Source organism: Phocoena sinus, chromosome 1 (assembly GCF_008692025.1).
Source record: "Phocoena sinus isolate mPhoSin1 chromosome 1, mPhoSin1.pri, whole genome shotgun sequence".
Lineage (NCBI taxonomy): Eukaryota > Metazoa > Chordata > Mammalia > Artiodactyla > Phocoenidae > Phocoena > Phocoena sinus.
Window position 1 is genome coordinate 7,976,887 of NC_045763.1, and position 20,877 is coordinate 7,997,763.

Genomic DNA, 20,877 nt, shown 5'->3' on the forward strand with positions numbered 1-20,877 from the left:
CTTGCACATCATTTAGGGGTTTTTTTGTTTGTTTTTTTTAGTTTTTTGGATTTTGTTTTTAAATTTATTAGGGCTTTTTTGCTTGCTTTTTCTTCGATTTGATTTTCCTTTTTTACATTTTAATTTTGGTTATTTTGGGGCCATTTTTTGATTTTGTTTTTCCAAAGGACGCGGATTCTGATAGCGGGGACGATTCTGACAAGAGGTCCTGTGAAGAGAGCTGGAAACTGATTACTTCTCTGAGAGAAAAGCTACCTCCCAGCAAGTTGCAAACCATTGTTAAAAAATGTGGCCTCCCTAGCAGTGGGAAGAAACGAGAACCAATTAAAATGTATCAAATCCCCCAAAGAAGACGCCTGAGTAAAGATTCCAAGTGGGTCACCATCTCAGATCTTAAGATACAGGCTGTAAAAGAGATATGCTATGAGGTTGCTCTCAACGATTTTAGGCACAGTAGGCAGGAGATTGAAGCCTTGGCCATCGTTAAGATGAAAGAGCTTTGTGCCATGTATGGGAAGAAAGACCCCAACGAGCGGGACTCCTGGAGGGCAGTGGCCAGGGATGTCTGGGACACGGTTGGTGTAGGGGATGAGAAGATTGAAGACATGATGGCCAGTAGTAAAGGAGGAACTGATGTGGATGACCTCAAGGTTCATATAGACAAGCTGGAAGACATTTTGCAAGAAGTCAAAAAGCAAAATAACATGAAAGATGAGGAGATAAAAGTATTAAGAAATAAAATGCTCAAAATGGAGAAAGTCTTGCCACTGATTGGGTCTCAGGAACAGAAAACCCAAGGAAACCACAAAGCAAAGGAACCTGTTGGAGCTGGTGCCAGTAGCAAGTCTGAGATCGATGTATGTAAAGGAGACAGTGGAGAACTTGGGAAAGAAGAGCGTGTTTCCCAGCTGATGAATGGAGACCCAGCTTTTAGACGTGGACGTCTGCGTTGGATGAGGCAGGAGCAAATTCGGTTCAAGAACCTGCAACAGCAGGAGATAACAAAGCAGCTTCGCCGGCAGAATGTACCTCATAGGTTCATCCCTCCTGAGAACCGGAAGCCCCGGTTCCCCTTCAAGAGCAACCCTAAACACAGAAACTCTTGGAGTCCCGGGACACATATCATCATAACAGAAGATGAGGTTATAGAGCTTAGAATTCCAAAAGATGAAGATGGAAGGAAAGGAAATAAACAGGAGAACCAAGAGAAGGGGAGTAGAGCAGCTTCTAAGGATCCCCAGTTACCATGGGGCTCTCAGGGCACTCGAAGTCAAGATCACATTCAAGTTAGCAAGCAGCATATTAATAATCAACAACAGCCACCTCAGTTACGCTGGAGAAGCAACTCGCTCAATAATGGCCAACCAAAAAGCGTGCACTGCCAGGCATCTGCTTCTTCAGAATCACTAAACTCCCACAGTGGTCACCCCACGGCTGATCTGCAGACTTTCCAGGCAAAGCGCCATATGCATCAACATCGTCAGTCTTACTGTAATTATAACACTGGAGGTCAGTTAGAGGGCAGTGCAGCCAATTCCTGTCAAAAGCAGACTGACAAACCCAACCACTGTAGCCAGTTTGTGACACCTCCGAGAATGAGGCGACAGTTCTCAGCACCCAATCTCAAAGCTGGTCGAGAAACCACAGTATAAATTACTGGACAAACTTGAACCCTTGGTGGAGGAAACAGGCGATGGTAGCTTATGATTTGGGTTGGTTCTAGCCTTGGCCTTGAGTTCCTAGTATTTGCGTTATGATTATAATGTTGTGCTTCTAAAATATTAACTGATTTTAATATTGTTAAAACATAAAACACTGGTAAATGTTTCGACACCTCCCTTTTGTTTGTATACCATAAGTGGGCAGTTTCTGGAATTTTGGACAAAACATTGAGACCTCCCTTATTTTTCTGAGACTTTCCTCCTTTCTTGGTGCCTAGATAATATACTTACTTACACAGACTGGTCTTGTTTCGGTGTAAGTTTGCTATGTTTTTATAATGCCTATAAATTTATCTGATATCCAGAAAGACTTGCCTCTTGGTTTATGCAAACATTCAAAAGAGGAATTTGATATGTAGCATTAAATGTCTATTATTTCCCCATAAATGTTAGACATTAGTTTAAAAATAATAACATGCAACTGTGTGAACACAGCTTTGGATTTCTTATCCATGTCTGTTTCTTTCTTTAAATATCATGGAAATTTTCAAAAACCAGAACTAAATGTCTTTGGACATATTTTATAGGACACAGCTTTGCATCTTCCGTGGAACTTCCACATCTTCTTGCTCTTCTATATTTTACATAGAACTGATTCAGTAGGGTTTTTTTTTTTTCTTTTGACTGCATCAGTGTATGTATGAATTTTGTCATAATACTGAAATCTTTAAATTGGCATCTGTCTGGATTTCTGTTTGTGGTTCGCATTTTGAAGTTTAACATATCATTTCTCACACAAATACATACACAGAGAGACGCTGAACTATTCACCAATATCTTGCCAACAGAAATACCAACAAAATACTCGTATGATTCTTTGAGCAGTATGTATAAGTTTATAGGGAGGTTATTTGGTGGAGAGAGGGGAGAGGTGGAACATGGGGAGAAGGCTACAGCATTTGGCTGTGTGTACTTATTTTCAGTAGATGATGAAATAATGAAATAAGTTAACTTTGGTTTGGTTTAGAATAAAGGAGATGATGTATAATAAACTATTCTTTGGTCAGCAGCAGTGATCCTCACAGATACTCAAGCAAGGAAAGAGAAGTCCTGATGAACAGTTATTGTATCAATACCTCATTTTACTATGTTGTGCTCTCAGTTTGCCTCACTGGAGAATCCACTAAAAAAGATGGATTTTGATGGGAAGAAAAGAATAGTTTTCTGCATCCTTCATCTCTTGAACTTGTCAGAAACTTTTTAAAGAGGTGGTGTGAAGAGCCAGAGATGTCTATGAGATTGTCTGACATCATGTTGTTGAAGATTGCTAAGTCACCTATCAAACGCTTGTCTTCCAGATGGTGTGAAAAATTACATCCAGGATAGCAGTTAATGTTCAAGGAAGCCTTAAAGATTGTGATTACGTGGGGTTTTTTCCTTTGCGTGTAGGCACTATTCTTTATTAGAACATTATTTTTAATCATAGTATATTTTTTCTTTGCTTCTAAGAAAATGCTTTTATAATGCCCAGAAAGTTGCTTCCAATTAACTTTGGGGGTTATTTTTGCTTTCATAGCTAGAGCAGTCCTAGTCTTCAGCTGAAGTTTTATGACAGATTAGACAGGGGTGATGTCTGTCATGGGTTGACTGAATGATGTTTGTGACGAGTTGACTTAATTGAGATGACAGCGTCCTGTACTATGTGGTTTGAATATATTTGGTAGGGTACTTCAGATCAGTCACTTCAGTGCATCTTGTGTAAACCCCATTTGCCCTTCTTTGTTCTTCTTAGACATAGTTATGTTATCTATTTCTTTCTTGCAAAAAAGTTCATTTTCTAAAACTAATAATAATAACAACGCAGCTTTCAACTCTGTAGCAAAAGTGGGCTTTCAATTTTCCAACTTGAGATAACATAGGATAGGCCTATATATTTTCATTTTTATGGTGGCCTTTTAATGTCATTATGGGCAGGTACCTCCCTTTCACACTAAACAATGGGAGTGAGTTTCTCCTGGTGATCAGGAGACACTGTAGAATGAAGAGAAATACAGTATTTCATTTACAAATGTGGGTTGTGTAGGCACTATACCCACACTGATATTCCAAAGAGTTAGATTTGTATTTGTGCTTCATGTGCTGACCCAGGCGCCCTCAGATTATTGAAATGTTTAGATATCTAATGTAGCCCTTAATTTCAGATGACCAGAAAGAAATGAACCAAGATTTGATTGCCCTTCATGCATTTCAGAGCAGATACTTGTCTTAGACAATAACTGTGTGAATGGAATTTCTTCATTGACTTTCACTGAAGAAGTAACTAGTACCATGCTTTTGTGATTGGTGTAGCCTACATTGCTTCGTTTGTTTTTTTAATTTGACAGTATCTGTCCCTAAGCTTAAATACTACAAGACCAAAGGGAAATGGTCACCATTAAGCCATTATTGTATTATTGAAATATCCCTAGCTATTATCATAGTGAAATTTTTTTTAAAAGTTTGTGCTATTGAAATTATATAATGATCTGACAATAATGGAAATAGAGTCCTAATCAATTGGTAGAGTTTCACAAACCAAACCACACACTATGGTATTCCTTGGAGAGTTAAAGACTTCTGTTTATCTAATAAGTCTAAACCAAAAGGCTTTTCCTTTAGTTTTGCTTCTAATTCTTTCTGGTGCTTCTCTTTTCACTGGAAAATGCAATGAATGGGAATTGTTTATTCCATTGAAGTGACTTGAAGTGACCTCTTGTGCTTTAGGTGTAGGTTGATGCTGAAGAAAAACAAAACAAAACAGGACAGAACACAGTTTGTCACACTGATGTCTGCATTAAAGGCTGTCAGACTACAGGAGGTTACATAGGTTTTCTCCCGTCAGCTGCTATACCCTTGTGCCTTATTGGTCCTTTGTAGACTTGCCTTAATGATTTGTACAAAGGACTGGGAGCAGGGGAAGCTGTTGAGTCCTGGCGTACCTTAATGAAGACGCCTTCTTAGGTGCAGTGCAAAGCAAGCATTTGTTCTGCACTGTTAGAGCCAAATTCTGTATTATGAACAGTTTTCATAATTGTCTACTTTATGTCATGTTTCTGAGATTTAAAAATCTGCTCTAGATACTTAGTTTGAACCAATGTAGGTTGTGAAGTGTATTGGTTTCCTCCCATCATTACTGTAAAAAGAAGTTGTGAATCTTCTTGTTAATGAACTATGGATTTCTCCCTCAGTTTCTTTTTAGAAAATGCTTGAAGATTGTCTTTGAGTGTAAGATCTACCTTTTCAGAAAGGGAGAGTTAGTTTGTAATGTTAAAAAATAAAGTCCTCATTCAATAAAAACTGAAATTATCTCTTAAGAGTGTGATTTCTCTCTGATGTGGGAGGAGGGAAAGTGAAACAGAGTGATGCTAATGAAACCTGGTCTTGACTTTTATTTATTGCTCTTTCACCCGAAGATGGTTACAAACCATACCTTTTAAAAAATATTTCTACATGAACTTGATTTGTTTAGAGCTTTTGCTTTTTGTTACCCTTTTTGATTTATCAAAATTCTATCTTAAATGAGGTCTTTAATCCCTATTTTATGCTACATTTTACTTAAATAAAACCTTTTATATTATAAGATAATGAGGATATCAGATATCCCTTATGATTTCTTTGAGTTTATCTTGTATTTTCTGTTTTTTTCAACTATATAATTTTGATTTGCAGTTTTCTTTAAATGAAATGGTATACTTCATATGGGTAGAAATGACATTTCTAGAAAGCTTTGAGTAACTCTGTTTAGCTTTTCTTTTTTCCCTTAGCCACTGCTTTTCTCCACCCAGAGCATTGGTGATATGTTAGAGGTGAACAGGACAAAGCAGAAGATTTTTCTGGAGCGGACCATCGGTCTTATTGAACATTGGGACATGACATTATTTTTTATGTTGAAAAGCAACATAATCATACATAATGGAGTAGAATACAAAATCCACATGGGTTTTTTTTTTCCCCAACATGAGTTTTTAAATACGAAATTTGGAACTTAAGGGAAATGTTAACGCCTGGATTGGCTTGCTTCAGCCTCCTTACCCTTTCCCTTCAGGTACTTTGTATTTCTCTGCTGTTGGAGAACCTGGTGGAAAAGTTGCCAAGACCTGACCATTTCTAGGACAGTACAGACCATTCCAGTGCAGTATGGTATGTGTAGTGATAGTTGTGTACACAGGATGAGTGTGGGCAGAGTGGGAAAAGGTTTTTGAAAGAGGAAGCCCTGGGCCAAGAGCAGAGTCCCAAAGTACAACTGCAAATGTATCCAAGTGAAGAATGGCAGGGAGAAGGAGGAAACGTGTCAGGTCCAGGGAACTGCGAGTAACTTGGGAGACCTGGTGGGGGGTGGGGCAGGGGCCAGATCATGGCATGCTAAGGACTTCGGATTTTATCTTGAGCACGATGGAAGCTACCATGTATTATACAGGGAGATTGCATTCGTAGATTCATCTTTTAGAAATGGCCAAAGTTTGGGTTGGATAGAGGCAAATTCAGAGCCCAGTGCTGCAGTTGGGAAGTTGCTGGATGAACTAAATGAGGAACGATGCTTTCCAAACAGAGGCGGGGGAACAGGATGGAGGGAATGACTGATAGATTATTTGGAGATAGAATCAATGAATCAGTTCGTGGAGGGGGATAAGCCCTGTGTATATATCCCACAAGGTGAAGAAGGCTCTTGCTTGGACCATGTTTGGAAAGTAAAGTTAATGAGACCAAGATAGGACTGAGAGATTGGGAGAAAATAGGAGCTGCACAGGTCTAAGAATAGGTGTTGTGAGACCCCTGGAGGCATAGATCTGAGACTGTGTCCGCATGGTGCTGCTGGTGGTGAGTACATTAAGGTGTTGACAAGAACTGGGGCGTGGACATCTCCCTTCCAGCTATCGCTTGCTAATTATAATCTACCATTAAAAGAAGAAGGCAGCATTAGCAAAATGAGCCAAGCCTCTAATGTCAGAAACAGCCTAACCAGAAAACCCAGGATTGTGACATTGATTTTGCCTTAAATGCCACCTCCTCAGAGATGCCCTAGTTGTGGCACCATCGTGTCTCACCTGTAGTACCACAGTAGCCTCCTAGCTGGTCTCTTCACTTCTGTTCCTGACCCCCGTACGCCATTGTCCACGTAGCAACCAGCAGCGTCCTTTGAAAACAAAAATCAGTGCCAGTGGCCTCCAGTGGCTTCCCATTGCACTTTAAAATATGAACCTCTTATCGTAGCTTCCAAGGCTGTCCCTGTTTGGGCTTCTTGCCTGTCTCTCTGACTTTAAGTCTTGACATTCTCTCACTAGCAAGCACTTTGGACTTTTGTTCTTTGAACTTGCCAAGCTCGTTTCCACCTCTGGGCTTTTCACTTCCTCAAGACTGGCATCCTTTCTCCTCGTGCTGAGCTCCTCTTCCGGATCGGTGCTCACGAGCCCCTTTTCCTGCCGCAGCCTATCCCAGGGCAGCTCACTGTTTAATAATAATGCTAACCTGTAGTTATCTGTGCACTTACTTGGTGCTTCCATGAGACTGTAAACTCACCTATAATAAGCACCTATCTGTCTTGTTTTCTTCACTGTTCGTCTGTACACATCACCCAGAAGTGTGGTTCTCAAACTGTTGTGTGCATCAGAATCCCCTGAGGGGCTTGTGAGAACATAGAATGCTGGTCCCACCCCCAGAGTTTCTGATGCAAGAGGTCTGGGGGAGGGTCTGATAACTGTATTTCTCATAAGTTCCCAAGTGATACTGATGCTGCCAGATCAGCATCCACCTTTGAGAACCACTGTCTAGAACAGGGATTGGCAAACTTTTTCTGTAAAGGGCCAGATAGTAAATATTTTAGGCTTTGGGGGCCTCGTGGTCTCTGTCAAACTGCTCAGCTCTGCTGTTGTAGCAGAAAAGCAGCCATAGACAATATGCAAAGGGATGGACATGGCTATATTTTGATAAGACTACTGTATTTATCAAATGGTGGGCTGGATTTGGCCTGCAGATTTGCCAAGCCCTCAAAGATGGTCACTTTTGAGAACTGTTAACTAGAAGATCAGTACACGACTGTGTATCTGATCTAGAAGACAGATAAGTGCCAGATGCTGGTGGGTCAGTGGTGAATGACAGATCCCCGGCCTCCTGAAATTCACAGAGTTGTGGAGGAGATAGCTATTAGACAGTCACACCAGTGGTTATACAGTACATTTGTGACCAATGCCCTGAGGGAGAAATACAGGGTGCTCTGAAAGTTTACAACCAGGTGCCTTAGGGAACAAAAAGGTGGCCTTTTCTTGCTCTCATCAGCTGATGATTTTCATTTTGAGAAAAAGAAGGAATCAGAAGTAAACTTGCTTTTCTTCCCACTTCTAGGTCTGCGTCCAAACCACACTTGACCTTCCCTCCTGTTGGTGGAAGAACCGTCTGTGCTCCTGTCTTAGCCCAGCCATTGTTCCCTTCATCCTGTCTTCTGAGGGACTTACTGAACATTTACCCCTTCTCTTTTACATCAGTTTTTCTCCCTCCACATTATTCCTGTCAGCATTACAAGCATGTCATTTCACCAGTTATAAAAAAGTTCCGTGTTCCCTGTGACCTGCCACTGCAGTTCTCTGTTCCTTTTTCTGAAAATACTCCTGAGAGCGTTTTCTGTACTTTTTCCCACTTGTCCACCTTCTTTTTCTTGTTTCCTCTCCCCATTCTTAGTTGAACTCACTCTGGTCAGACTCATTCCCACCTCACCACTGAAGCCACCCTGATTAGGGTCACCAGCAACCTCCATGGTGACAAATCCAGGGTGTTTTCTCAGACCTCATCTTACTAAATCTGTCTAGCATTTGACATGGGTTGCTACTCTTTACTTCTTGGAACACCTTATTCTCTTGGCTTCTGATTTTCCTCTGACCTCACTGGCTGTTCCTTCATGGTCTCTGTGGACACAGCCATTGGCTCTTTCCATATCTGTTCATTCCACCAGGTGACCTTACGCATTTCCACGTTCACACAGATGATGATGCAGACAGCACCTCCTGTGTGTTGCGCATTTACAGTGGACCCTTGAAAGACTCGGGTTTGAACTGCACGGGTCCACTTATATGTGGACTTTTTTTCAGTGCATATGTTCAGCAGTACTCCTTAATCCACGGTTGGTTGAATCTGCGGACGTGGAACCTCAGAAACCGAGGGCCGACTGTAAAGTTACACGCTGATTTTTGACTGCATGGTCAGTGCCCCAACCCCTGTGTTGTTCAAGGGTCAACTGTGCTTGGGCCAATAAACATTTTACATGCATTAGCTTATTGAAGCCTCGCAACAGCCCTCTTCTGTAAAGTAAGTGTTGTTCTTCCCATTTTACATGCCTTCCCGTTGTCACACAGCTACTAAGTGGGGATCCAGGTCCAGTCTCAGGCAGTCGGTCTGTCTGCAAACCACTGCCCTGCCTCCCTCTCTGCTGACTCTCAGATGTACTCTCTCCAGCCTGGGCCATTCCCCTGACCTCTGGACATAGATGCACAGCTCTGACCTGCCATCCAGAAAGCTAACTGGCATCTCACATTTAAACTATCTAAACCAGGGCAGCTAGCTCAGACCAAATATCCAAGGGTGATCCTCAGTTTCCCTTTTTTTAGTACACTCCATGATCCCATCATCTGTAGGACACACTTCCTCTGTCTGTAAAACATATCCCAACTCCATTCTCCTTTCATCACCTTTACTGCTGATACCCTGGACCAGACCACTGCCATCTCCCTTGAAACTGCAGGGACAGCTTCATGACTGCTGGCCTTGCTTCCAAGCCCGCAGGCTATATTCTCCGTGGAGAGTGGTATTTTTAAAACATATGCTAGACTACAGTACTTCCCAGCTCTAGACCACCCAGTGGTTTCCCTTAGAATAAAATCCACAGTCCTTCCCGTGGCCTATAAGGCTGTCCATAGCTTGGTCCCTATCTGACTACTTCTCAACTGTATCTCTAACCCTTCTCACTCCTCCAGTCCACCACACAGGTTTTCTTGCTTTTCCTTAAACACACCAAGTTCCTTTCCATCCCAGGACCTTTGTACTTGCTGTTATATTTGACTGGAATAAACAACCCCCACCAGAGATCTCAGAGTGCTTGCTTAGAGCTCTGATTAAATGTTATCTCTATGGAGAGACCTTCCCTGACCACCTAATCTAAAGGTCTTCCTCCACTCCTCTCTTCTCTCTCTTACTCTCTGAAAGCTACCTTTCTTTTTCTTTCTTCATAGTATCAATACTACTCTCTACTGAAATCCTAGTGTGTACAGTGACTGTTTATCATCTCTCCCTTACCAGTGAGACTTCTGTCTTATTGACCACTGTATTCCTAGCATCTGGCACATAGTAGGAGTGAAAAAAGTATTAATTTGTTGATGAAATGAATGGATGGATAGTGGTTAAAAAAAAAAAGCATGCTTTGAGTCCAGTTGCTTGGGTTCAGATCCTATTTCTACTACTTGCTAATTTTGATCTTTGGAAAGTTACTTAATTTCTTTAAGCCTTTTTCTTTTTTAACATGAGGATAAAATAGTAGCATTTTCATAGGGTTATTGGGATGATTGAAACAATCCATGTTAAACATTAAGAACAGTTCCTACTACAGTGAGCTTAAAAACAAGGATAGTCGGGTGGAAGAGAGCATTCTAGAAGAGGAAACAGCCAGTGCGGTGCCTTTATAAATATGGAGCATATATTCAGTTAGTTGGGACTTTTTATAAACATGGAAGTTTCTTGGAAAATAATGTTATTTTTTAGCGTGTTTTCCATAATGGTCCTAGTTTTCCCCATGAAATCAGCAGAACAATAGTATCTGAATCTCTTTATCCGTTTGTTGTAGGAAAATCCAGGGCTTAGAGTTTTTCTGGTAGCATACAGAATATCCTTGTTGGAAGCTCATGTGCAGCCTGGTTTGGGGAAGAGGCCAATTCAAGAATGGTGTTGACATTTGGACTACCAGCTGCTTATAGAAATTTTCCCTGGTCAAAATGCAATTAAAGTTTTAGGTCTATAGCATTATGGAACATCTTTTTATGTCAGCTTTACTGCCACTAAAGCACAACCACAGCCCTTAGGGAAAGTCATCCTTATACTTTAACTGTCAGAATCTGAGGATTTTGTTTTCATTGGTAGTTTGACCAGCTTATAAACCTATTCTTGAGGAAGTCCTTAGAAATAAGCCAGTCACAAAAAGTCACAATTGTATGATTCCATTTATGTGAGATACCTAGAGTAGTCAAAACTGTGGAGACAGAAGGTAGAATGCTGGTTGCCAGGGGCTGCGGGGGTGAGAGTTAGTATTTAAAGGACACAGAGTTTTCGTTTTACAAGGTGGAGAGTTCTGGAGCGTGGATAGTGATGAGGGTTGCACGGTGTTATTAACGTATTTCATAGCTTAAGAGTGGTTAAGATGGTAAATTTTATGTTATGTGTATATTACTGTGATTTAGAAATTGGGGAAAGAATGAAAAACAACAAAATCCTCAAGCTAAGATATTAACATTTTTTTCCACCTGATGCTTTTTCCGTAAATCAGCTGTCTTTCTCTTTTTGCTGAAAGAATCCTATGTAATAACATAGGTTTTGTAGAAACCACACCCCCAACCTCTTACTTTGAAAACAAATAGTACAATGAACGTTTGTATACCCATGTTTATATACTTTTCCTGAATCATTTGAAAGTGAGTTATAGATATAATGTCAGTTTACCCCTAAATACACATGTATCTCCTAAAACCAAGGATATTCTCTTAATACCATTATCCCATCCAAAAATTTAATACTGATTCAGTATCATGTAAAATACAGGTCATTTTCAAATTTCACTAATTGTCTAAAAAATATAAATGTTGGAAGTGTGTGTGTGCATGTTTTTTAATCCAAGATCCAGTCACGGTTTATTGATTGCATTTGGTTCTGATGGTTCTTTTATCTTTTGTTACACAGGTATTTTTGAAGAGTCTAGGCCACATTCTAATTTGTCTGATTGTTTCCCCAAGATTAGATTTAGGGTAAACATTTTTGTTAAGAATGCTATAAATGTTACATTGTGTACTTCCATTTGCTTCACATCAGTAGACACAAAATGTCAATTTGTTCTATTATCAGTAATGTTAAAGTTTAATAAATTTAGTTAATGTGATGTTTCCCAGCTCTTTCTCCTTGTTAGTAGGCTCTTGAGATTGTGTGAATATTCTGTTTTCCATCCACCTTTCACTCAGTTGTTTTGACTTTTATTAATGATCCTTGCCTGATTCAATTACTGCATCTAGGGTTGCAATGTAGTGATTTTCTAATTGTCATTGCCTCTGCATTTATTAACTGGCTTTTTGTTTTGTTTTTTGGTAAAGAAGAGCTTTCCCTTTTTCTCTCCTTCTTTCAGTATCACTGTGGGCTCATGGATTCTTTTCATACTCAATGTGCTGTATATTTTTTTCCTGTTATTATTATTTATTGGCCAATGGGAGTCTTTGTCCTTTTGAAATGGTCCCATCGGTCTTTGAGTACTCCATGCTTTCTGGCCCAAGATAATCTGGGGTTACCTTGTATTTTCCTTGCTCCAGATCTGAAGTCAGTCAGTTTCACAAGGAGCCCTGGTTCCTATTAGTGGGGAATGGTATTTAGAAACCAGAATTGGGGGCTAGGTGTACTTAGAAAAGAAACTTTTAAAAAACACTACCTGTCATTTTGATAGCGTGTTACCATTTAAGCGGACTTGAACTTGCTTTTTTTTTTTTTTTTTTTTTTTTTTTTTGCGGTACGCGGGCCTCTCATTGTTGCGGCCTCTCCCTTCGCGGAGCACAGGCTCCGAACGCGCAGGCTCAGCGGCCATGGCTCATGGGCCTAGCCGCTCCGCGGCATGTGGGATCTTCCCGGACCGGGGCACGAACCCGTGTCCCCTGCATCGGCAGGCGGACTCTCAACCACTGCGCCACCAGGGAAGCCCCTAACTTGCATTTTTAAATGGTTTGTCATTTGGTCCTTCCTGCAGTCCTGTGTGGTAGGCAAGGTCGAACACTAAAATCTTCATTTTAAAGATGGCAAAAATGAGGTGTAGAAAGGATTAACTTTCCCAGAATTATAAGACTAATAAGAGCAGGTGCCAGGAGCAAAACCGCAGTCTTTTTACCTGCTACTTTATATTTTTCATTTTTCCCACAGTACGTAGTCTCCTAAAAAGTGTGTTTAGATGTCTATAAAAAGCTGTTTCAGGGCTTCCCTGGTGGCGCAGTGGTTGAGAGTCCGCCTGCCGATGCAGGGGACACGGGTTCGTGCCCCAGTCCGGGAAGATCCCACATGCTGTGGAGCGGCTGGGCCAGTGAGCCATGGCCGCTGAGCCTGCGTGTCCGGAGCCTGTGCTCCGCAGCGGGAGAGGCAACGGCAGTGAGAGGCCCACGTACCACAAAAAAAAAAAAAAAAGCTGTTTCGCTGGCTCTTGGTCACTGCCAGCTCCACTAAAGAGAGAAAGCTTCCTTTGTGAGACTAAATGATAAATGACTGGAGCCTAGAGAATATTTGCATCCCTCTTAGCATAGCCATTGGGAGCGCCTTTTGTAACGGGGTTTGCTAGCGAGGCTTTCAGTGGTCTTCTGTAATGCGTGGAATATTCGATTTGTGACTTGGAGAGCTCTGTTTGAAAACAGTACATAGTCATACCTAAACCATGACAGCCTGGAATCGGTCCACTCCCAGAGAAGCAGGAAGCCTTCTAGTATATTTTTAAAATGCTGTGCTTATGTTGTGATTTGGTGTTGTATTATGTGAAGGTCTTTTTTCTTAACTTGTTTTATTGTCAAAAAACACAAGCTTTTTTTTCATTTAACACTCCAAGGAACCTTTTTAGACATTTTTTCCCTTAATCTCTCTCCACCATGCAATTTTAATATGTCAGATATACAGTATATCAGTTTATATACTCTATGTATATTTGTGCTTTATACATAAAAAGAGTACTTTTTTTTTTTTAATCCCCCAAGAACCACTTTTTTTTCCCTGTTAGGACTGATATCACCCTAATTGAGACTGCGTGGAGTAAGATGGAGGAAGGAAGGATGAATATGATTTGAAATATAGTAATACATTTTGTATTATAATAATATATTTTGAAATAAAGTTTATTTATCGAATAAATAAATGCAATATATAGATTATTTCAATCCTAAGAGCACTGTGATCTTTTGGTTACCTGAAGGGTAAACTCATCCTACAGCTGCAAAGATAGTAATATTTCATCCATAGGGAGCTTCAGGGTCTACAGTCTGAATTCTTTTCCCCGTCCAAACAGTTAGATAATTAGAACTCTTGGCAATACTGGTGAATTTAATCTTTTCCAGTATTGTTTTCTCCAGAATTCTTGGATGTATAAAGATACTATTTAAGTGTATTTTAACATTTAACGGACACATGCATTTTTCCTTCAAAATCCCCCCTCTCCTCTACCACAACCCCAAGTAAAGAACTCTTGAGTCTGAGGGAGTAGAAACAGAGAGACTGCAGTTAAATTCCTTGGAACACAAGATCTTTTAAAGCATTTACCCATTGCAGACTATTTTGTGTGCTTTATGGCTTTTTTCTGAAGCATTTCTTTGTATGTCTTTCTTTTCACTGTTGTTTCCTACCTCAATATTCTCTTTTCTTTGTCTTTTGCAATCTCTACCTTGCCCCAATCTTCCTTTCTTTTTTCTTTTCCTTCCTTCTTATGTCCTCTCTCTCCTACATGTTATCTCCTTTCTTTTTGTTCAGGATTATGAGAGTAAATTGCAGGCCTTGCAGAAGCAGGTGGAGACGAGATCCCTGGCAGCAGAAACAACTGAAGAGGAAGAAGAGGAGGAAGAAGGTGAAATATAGAGACTGAAACTTGCCTCTGTATTGATATGTTTCTGATCTGTGCTGTCAAATTACTGAGCTGATTTAAAGATGATTTAAAAATGCTCAATGCTGAGAATCCAGGCTGTACTCTGTGAGGTGGGGATGGGGCTCATAGTGTCTATTAGAACATAAGCCATCTATCTGAGCGTAGTCTCCATAGAAATCTGTTGGGCAATTTATATAAACTGTCTCATATTACTGTACATATGAAGTTCACATATATGTTGCAAATAAATATAGAGCTTAATCTTTGTTAAGATACTGTGTTTTATTTTCTGGTTTATGTCAGGGATTTCCGAGTGAGGGCTTTGGAATATATCAGCGTACATTAAAGCTATTTCTGGCAGATTGCTAATCACATTGCTTGGTCCTGCCTACCTGTCTTAAGTTTTCTAGAATTTCTTAGTTGAATTAGGGCTTTAATGGTTAGTTACTGCCTTACAATGCAGTATGAACATTCATCACATTTCATTTTTCTATCCAACCTCTCAGTAATCTCAAGCCTTCATAATAACTTTGAAGGAACTCTTAATCTATGTACTAAATTCTTTATTTTTAATTATCCATGTGAGGGGCTTCCCTGGTGGTCCAGTGGGTAAGACTCCATGCTCCCAATGCAGGGGGCCTGGGTTCGATCCCTGGTCGGGGAACTAGATCCTGCAGGCATGCTGCAACTAAGAATCCGCGCAACTTAAGAGTCCGCGCAACTAAGAGTCTGCATGCCACAACTGAAAAAAAAGGTCCCGTATGCCACAACTAAAGATCCCGCATGCCTCAACAAAGAGCCCACGTGCTGCAACTAAGACCCGGCACAGGCTAAATAAATAAATAAATATTTAAAAATAAAAAATAAATATCTATGTGAAATATGACCTTCTTTTTCCTGTACTAGAAAGAAAAATAGATAATTTGAAGTTGTACAACGTACTAGGGGTTTTTCTTTATTATAAACCACACATTAAGGTGTATCTTAAAAAAGAATGGAGGAAAACTGGAAAATACTTGATGAAAGAGATGAGGTAGAGGAGGGATATAATTTCTACATGGTTATGAGATCACCATTCAATACACTTTGTTTGCTCTTTCAGTTCCTTGGACACAACATGAATTTGAGCTGGCCCAGTGGGCCTTCCGGAAGTGGAAGTCTCACCAGTTTACCTCATTAAGGGACTTACTCTGGGGCAATGCCGTTTACCTGAAGGAGGCCAATGCCATCAGTGTGGAATTGAAGAAGAAGGTACGGAGGGTGTGGGAACATGGACCATCTGGAGGCAGAGCTGAGCCTGGTGGGCTTCATGGTCCTCATCTTGAGCTAACCTTTCCCTTGGGTGAACTCAGCAGCTTTTTGCTATGAAACAGGTTTATATATGCCTGTATTTAATATATGTACCTGGAGCACAGTAGGTACTAACTAAATATTTGTTAAATGAAAAATTTTAAATAACATGTTTTCTAGCTTATTTTACAAGCAAGGAGACCGTATTCCTGACAGGAGCTAGAGAAACATATTGGTAGCAAAATACTTCTCTTGGGTTTCTGAAAATCTCAATTTTCTTTTAGTTTTCTACCATTAAGTTGGCACTTCTAAGTCCTATGTGCCCTCTCATCTTCTAGGGTCTGAGAGGCAGTTTTGTGTGATGGACAGGCGCGTACACTCTGCACCCAGACAGCCAGGTTCCAACCCCAGCTCTCCCAGTTGTTTGACCCTAATAGCCCCAGGCCTCCAGTCCCTCACCTGTAAAATGGGTTTGGCAACAGTGCCTGCCACCCAGGGATTTTGTGAGAGATGAGAGAGTGAATGCATGGAAGGTGCTGAAGTAGTGCCTAGACATGGTAATTAATATTACTGAAACATCACACCACATCTTAGATTTATTCTTCTTTATGTCCCACGGTTTAACAGTCTCCTGATGGCTAAGATTTACAGGGGGCGGGGTGGGAGGGGCAATACTGTGAAGTAGGTAAGAGCACAGACTGCCTGGCTTTGGGAAAAATCATTATCTTCTCGGAGGGCTATATTCTAGTTCTGTAAAATGGGGATAAGACGTCTTATTCATTCATAGCCCCATCTCATTTTGTAATCATTTATTAACTATTTCCCTCTTCAAATAGACTAAAAGATGGCAGGGACTATCTTTTTGTCTTATAGCTGTATATAGCATTTCATTAATAGTTGGTAAAAATATAGGGTGCTATCAAGAAATAAATGACATGATGAATGCAAAGCACTTAGCCTGTGGTAACAATTTTAAGAGTAATAGTTGTAATCCTCTGAATTTAAAATGGAAAACCTTAGCATGCCTCCACCTTCTCTCATTAGTGGGTGAGGGTGCGCTCCTGGGTCCACCATTTGTTCTCTACAGAAGTCTTCGTTCAGTCAACCAAAGTATATTTTGAGTATATATTTTGAGTATATATTGAGATTTTTAGGTTGTGCAAAAACACTGTGCCAGGCTAGGAAAACAAAGTCTGTAAATAGCTTAATGATTAATATACAAGTGGCCACTTTTTTCAGTTGATCACAAGCAGTTGAGCATGTGCTGCTGTTTGACCTCCTTCCCATCAGGCGTGATTATATTGCCTTGTTTCCAAAACTTACTTGCTAAAAACAGAAAGGCCGTTTGTCGATGGTTTCTTCCTTCCATTTAGGTGCAGTTTCAGTTTGTTCTTCTGACTGACACGTTGTACTCCCCTTTGCCTGCTGAATTACTTCCCACTGAGATGGAAAAAACTCAGGAAGACAGACCGTTCCCTCGTACAGTGGTGGCCGTAGAAGTCCAGGATCTGAAAAACGGAGCAACACATTATTGGTCTTTGGCGAAACTTAAGTATGAAAATGTCATGCATAAAGCCTTTATTCTTATTTAATATCATTAAATGGTGGGAGCAGCTTTTTAAAATCTTACATGGAAGATACTTCCAAGATAAAATTTTGATGTGACCTTGTGATATTAACCCAGCACACTTTATGGTTACTGAACAGGCAGAGGCTGGATTTGATGCGAGAGATGTATGACAGGGCAGGTGAGATGGCCTCCAGCGCCCAAGATGAAAGTGAAACCACCATGACCGGCAGCGATCCATTTTATGATCGATTCCATTGGTTCAAACTTGTAGGAAGGTAAGTAATGATTTTATTGGTGTCTTCTTTTCAGGTAATGAATGGTTTTATTTTAATTGTTTAAAGACTTGGCAGATATTACAGAAAGTTAAAGAAAAACAGTACAAAAAAGCCCCATTTATAATCTTATCCACCCATACACAGCCACTGTGTCATTTGGTGTATTTCCCTTTAGTTTTACCCAACAGGCACATTTTTTTTAAGTTTCAGACTTTCAATCAAAGTAACTGACAGTCTTCCCTGCCTGTCAGCTCATTCACAAAATGTCTTACACTTGACCAAGATAGATTTAAAAGAAAAAGGAAACCTGTGTCTGTATCCTGCATAGTTTAAAATCACAGTATGACGTCCAGTTTATCAGACTGCAGTCTCTCCATGATTGTCCTCACTTTAATTTTTAAAACAGTTCATCTCACTTTAGTCTTTGCCAAGAGTGAATAATTGCACACCTTAGTAATCCACCTGAGCCTTTTTTGTGTATACTTTACTTTCAGCATTTAACGTGAGTCATGTTCTTAGAGGTTTAGAATTTTTAAAGCAGAGAAGTATAAGTTTTCACCTTAATGATTTCAGAATTTGAAAAATTTTCTAATTGCAAAAACTTCCCAACAGTTTTAAAGGAACTGGGTTAAAAGGTGGAGCTGAAGTCATAGTATTTTGTAGAAATGAAGTAAGTCTTTTCCAGTCTACTCTGACAGTAGAGCGTTTTCAAAGAGATGAATTGGCCAAACACGTCTTACCCAAGCAAGGCACATACCTGCTTTGCCATATACCATTTCATCTGTTTTGTTTTCTGCTCAGAGATGACATGGGAATTGGAATAAAGATTTAAACCTTATTATTTCACCAAATATTGAGTGGCTCCTTTGAGGACCTGGCTGCTGATTTTTTGTGTGAACTGGAGAACTTAAATGTTTTACAGCACATTGTTTACCTCGGGTATTCTACTCATGTATTTCCTTTGCTTTTCTCATTCCAAGGATCAGTCCTTGTTCCATTTCACCTGAGCCAGATGATTTATGCTTATTTTATCCCTTTGCTTTTCCACTTGCTTGTGTTGTTTTGGTTCCCCAGTGGGTTCTGTCCTGTTGGCAGCTGTAGCTTCCTGTTTAACCAACTATTCCTCTCTCCTTGGCTGTGTCCGTCGGCATCTTACCTGGTGTCTAGCGCCCCCATTTTCCACGGCTGTGTGAATGAGCGCCTTGCTGACCGCACGCCCTCCCCCACTTTTTCCACGGCCGATTCCGACATCACTGAGCTGGCTGACGAGCAGCAAGATGAGATGGAGGATTTTGATGATGAGGCATTCGTGGATGACACCGGCTCTGACGCAGGGACGGAGGAGGGATCAGATCTCTTCAGTGATGGGCATGACCCGTTTTACGACAGATCCCCATGGTTCATTTTAGTGGGAAGGTTGGTGAGGTTAAAGTGAGAAAGGCAAAAAGGGACCAGCTCTTGCTCTAAAGAGGCTCCTTGTGCAATTTTGGACAATTTTGCTTTAGCCAGTTCAATTCATGACACGCTGATCTGGCTGAGAGAGCCCTCAGGCAGCATCTGTGAGGTACTTGGCCTACTCGGTACAGCATGCGGCAGCGTGTGGACACTCTCCGTGGGGGATTCCTTGTCTCAAACTGCCCAGTAATTTTGTTCTGAAGGGGGAGACCCCAGAGGAATAAGTAATCAAAGCTAAGAGTCACACCGTTATGGAGTTGAAGAATGTCATTGTGTCTGATGTTTCCTCTTTGTGGGAATGTGAGCGAGAAAGCAAGAGGGGCAACGTGAGAAGGATAGCAGAGCAAGTCCAAGGCTAGGCTGAAAGGACTCGTGGCATCAGCAGGAATCGCGAGGACAGAAGTGGAATCAGGAGTAGTGTTAGGTTTATTTCTTGCTTAGTCTGTGAGTCTAGAAAATAATCAAGAGCGTGAAGGTTCCTCTTTGTCTAACTAAAATGGATGCCTTTCTTTGGCCAGTTTCATAGATCTTTGGCTTGTGCTAAGATTTTACCTATAGGCATTATAATGATGAATCTCATAAAATTATCTGTTGAAACCATCAACAATGGATATTTGTTCAGTGCTCCATGACACTGCTTTGTATTAAGTTCAGCTTACCAAACCAAGGCATTGTCTCTCGCCCCATCTGTCAGTGATGCAGAGCTCTCAGGCACATGTTCCTAATACTGGGGTCTTTGTCTATATCCAGTCTTCATGCTGAAGTAATTTTAATTACAAATTCAACAGTGCAGCACTCACTGGATTAACAAAAAATTATGTCTATGTTTTGATTTAATTTCAACGCTGCATTAAAACCACATGTTGTTGAACCCTTTAAGGGAAATTATATTAGTGTTAGTGGATAAGCACCAGTTATCTAAAAATATGAAAGTGCAGCGAGTCTCCTGACCCATTAGGGACACAAGGTTCTAAAACTTAGCTCAGAGTATGGTGTTGGTTACCTGGTGAGAACTAAATAAATAATGTAAAAGATGATCACTTTTATGGAAAGGGGGAAAAGAAAAGCTTTTTGATAGAAATTAAAGCCTCAATTGTGACTGTGGTCTGTACTATTAGACAGTCTTGGGGTTTTACAATGGTAAAGGGGTATTTATTCAGTTTTTCCATGAATAAATATAAAGGATTATACAACCATGAATATTGTCTGGTATATTGCCAGGAATAGATGCTTAGAATTTCAGAGAAGCTGATTTATGTTAAAATTGAGAAGGGTACTTCTGTGTACCAATAATGGGACCATAATGCTTTCCTTACTTTATGACTGTTTCCGTCCTCTTCTGAGAGGGTCGGAAGTTGGAATCAAGTTTTTTTTTCTTTGTTTGTTTTTGCGGTACGCGGGCCTCTCACTGTTGTGGCCTCTCCCGTTGCGGAGCACAGGCTCCGGACGCACAGGCTCAGCGGCCATGGCTCACGGGCCCAGCCACTCCACGGCATGTGGGATCTTCCCAGACCGGGGCACGAACCCGTGTCCCCTGCATCGGCAGGCGGACTCTCAACCACTGCGCCACCAGGGAAGCCCTGGAATCAAGTTTTTATCCACAAACTGCTTGGTCCTGATGCCAGTCTTGCAGCTTCTCACGCTGCTCACTTTGTTCTACATTATCACACATGAGGAATAGGTAGCTTCACCCTATGTGGTGTGGTGGAAAGAACACCGACCTAACTTAGGACAAGCAACTAAAATGGA

The 20,877-nt window shown here is 40.7% G+C and overlaps 1 protein-coding gene across 8 annotated transcripts in view; it reads left to right on the forward strand.

Moving 5' to 3' along the window:
- The window catches only part of KIF1B (kinesin family member 1B), a 150,232-nt gene that overhangs the window by 87,410 nt on the left and 41,945 nt on the right, over window positions 1-20,877 (forward strand). For 3 of the 8 annotated variants that reach the window (XM_032622591.1, XM_032622573.1, XM_032622581.1), the window contains 5 exons: window positions 14,427-14,520; window positions 15,641-15,789; window positions 17,202-17,380; window positions 17,536-17,673; window positions 18,841-19,089. In XM_032622591.1, coding sequence (XP_032478482.1) covers window positions 14,427-14,520; window positions 15,641-15,789; window positions 17,202-17,380; window positions 17,536-17,673; window positions 18,841-19,089 — 809 coding nt within the window. Of the gene's footprint in view, window positions 1-167; window positions 4,991-8,997; window positions 9,170-14,426; window positions 14,521-15,640; window positions 15,790-17,201; window positions 17,381-17,535; window positions 17,674-18,840; window positions 19,090-20,877 lie in introns of those variants that run through there. The other 5 variants (XM_032622600.1, XM_032622609.1, XM_032622618.1 and 2 more) reach the window with 3 other exon arrangements.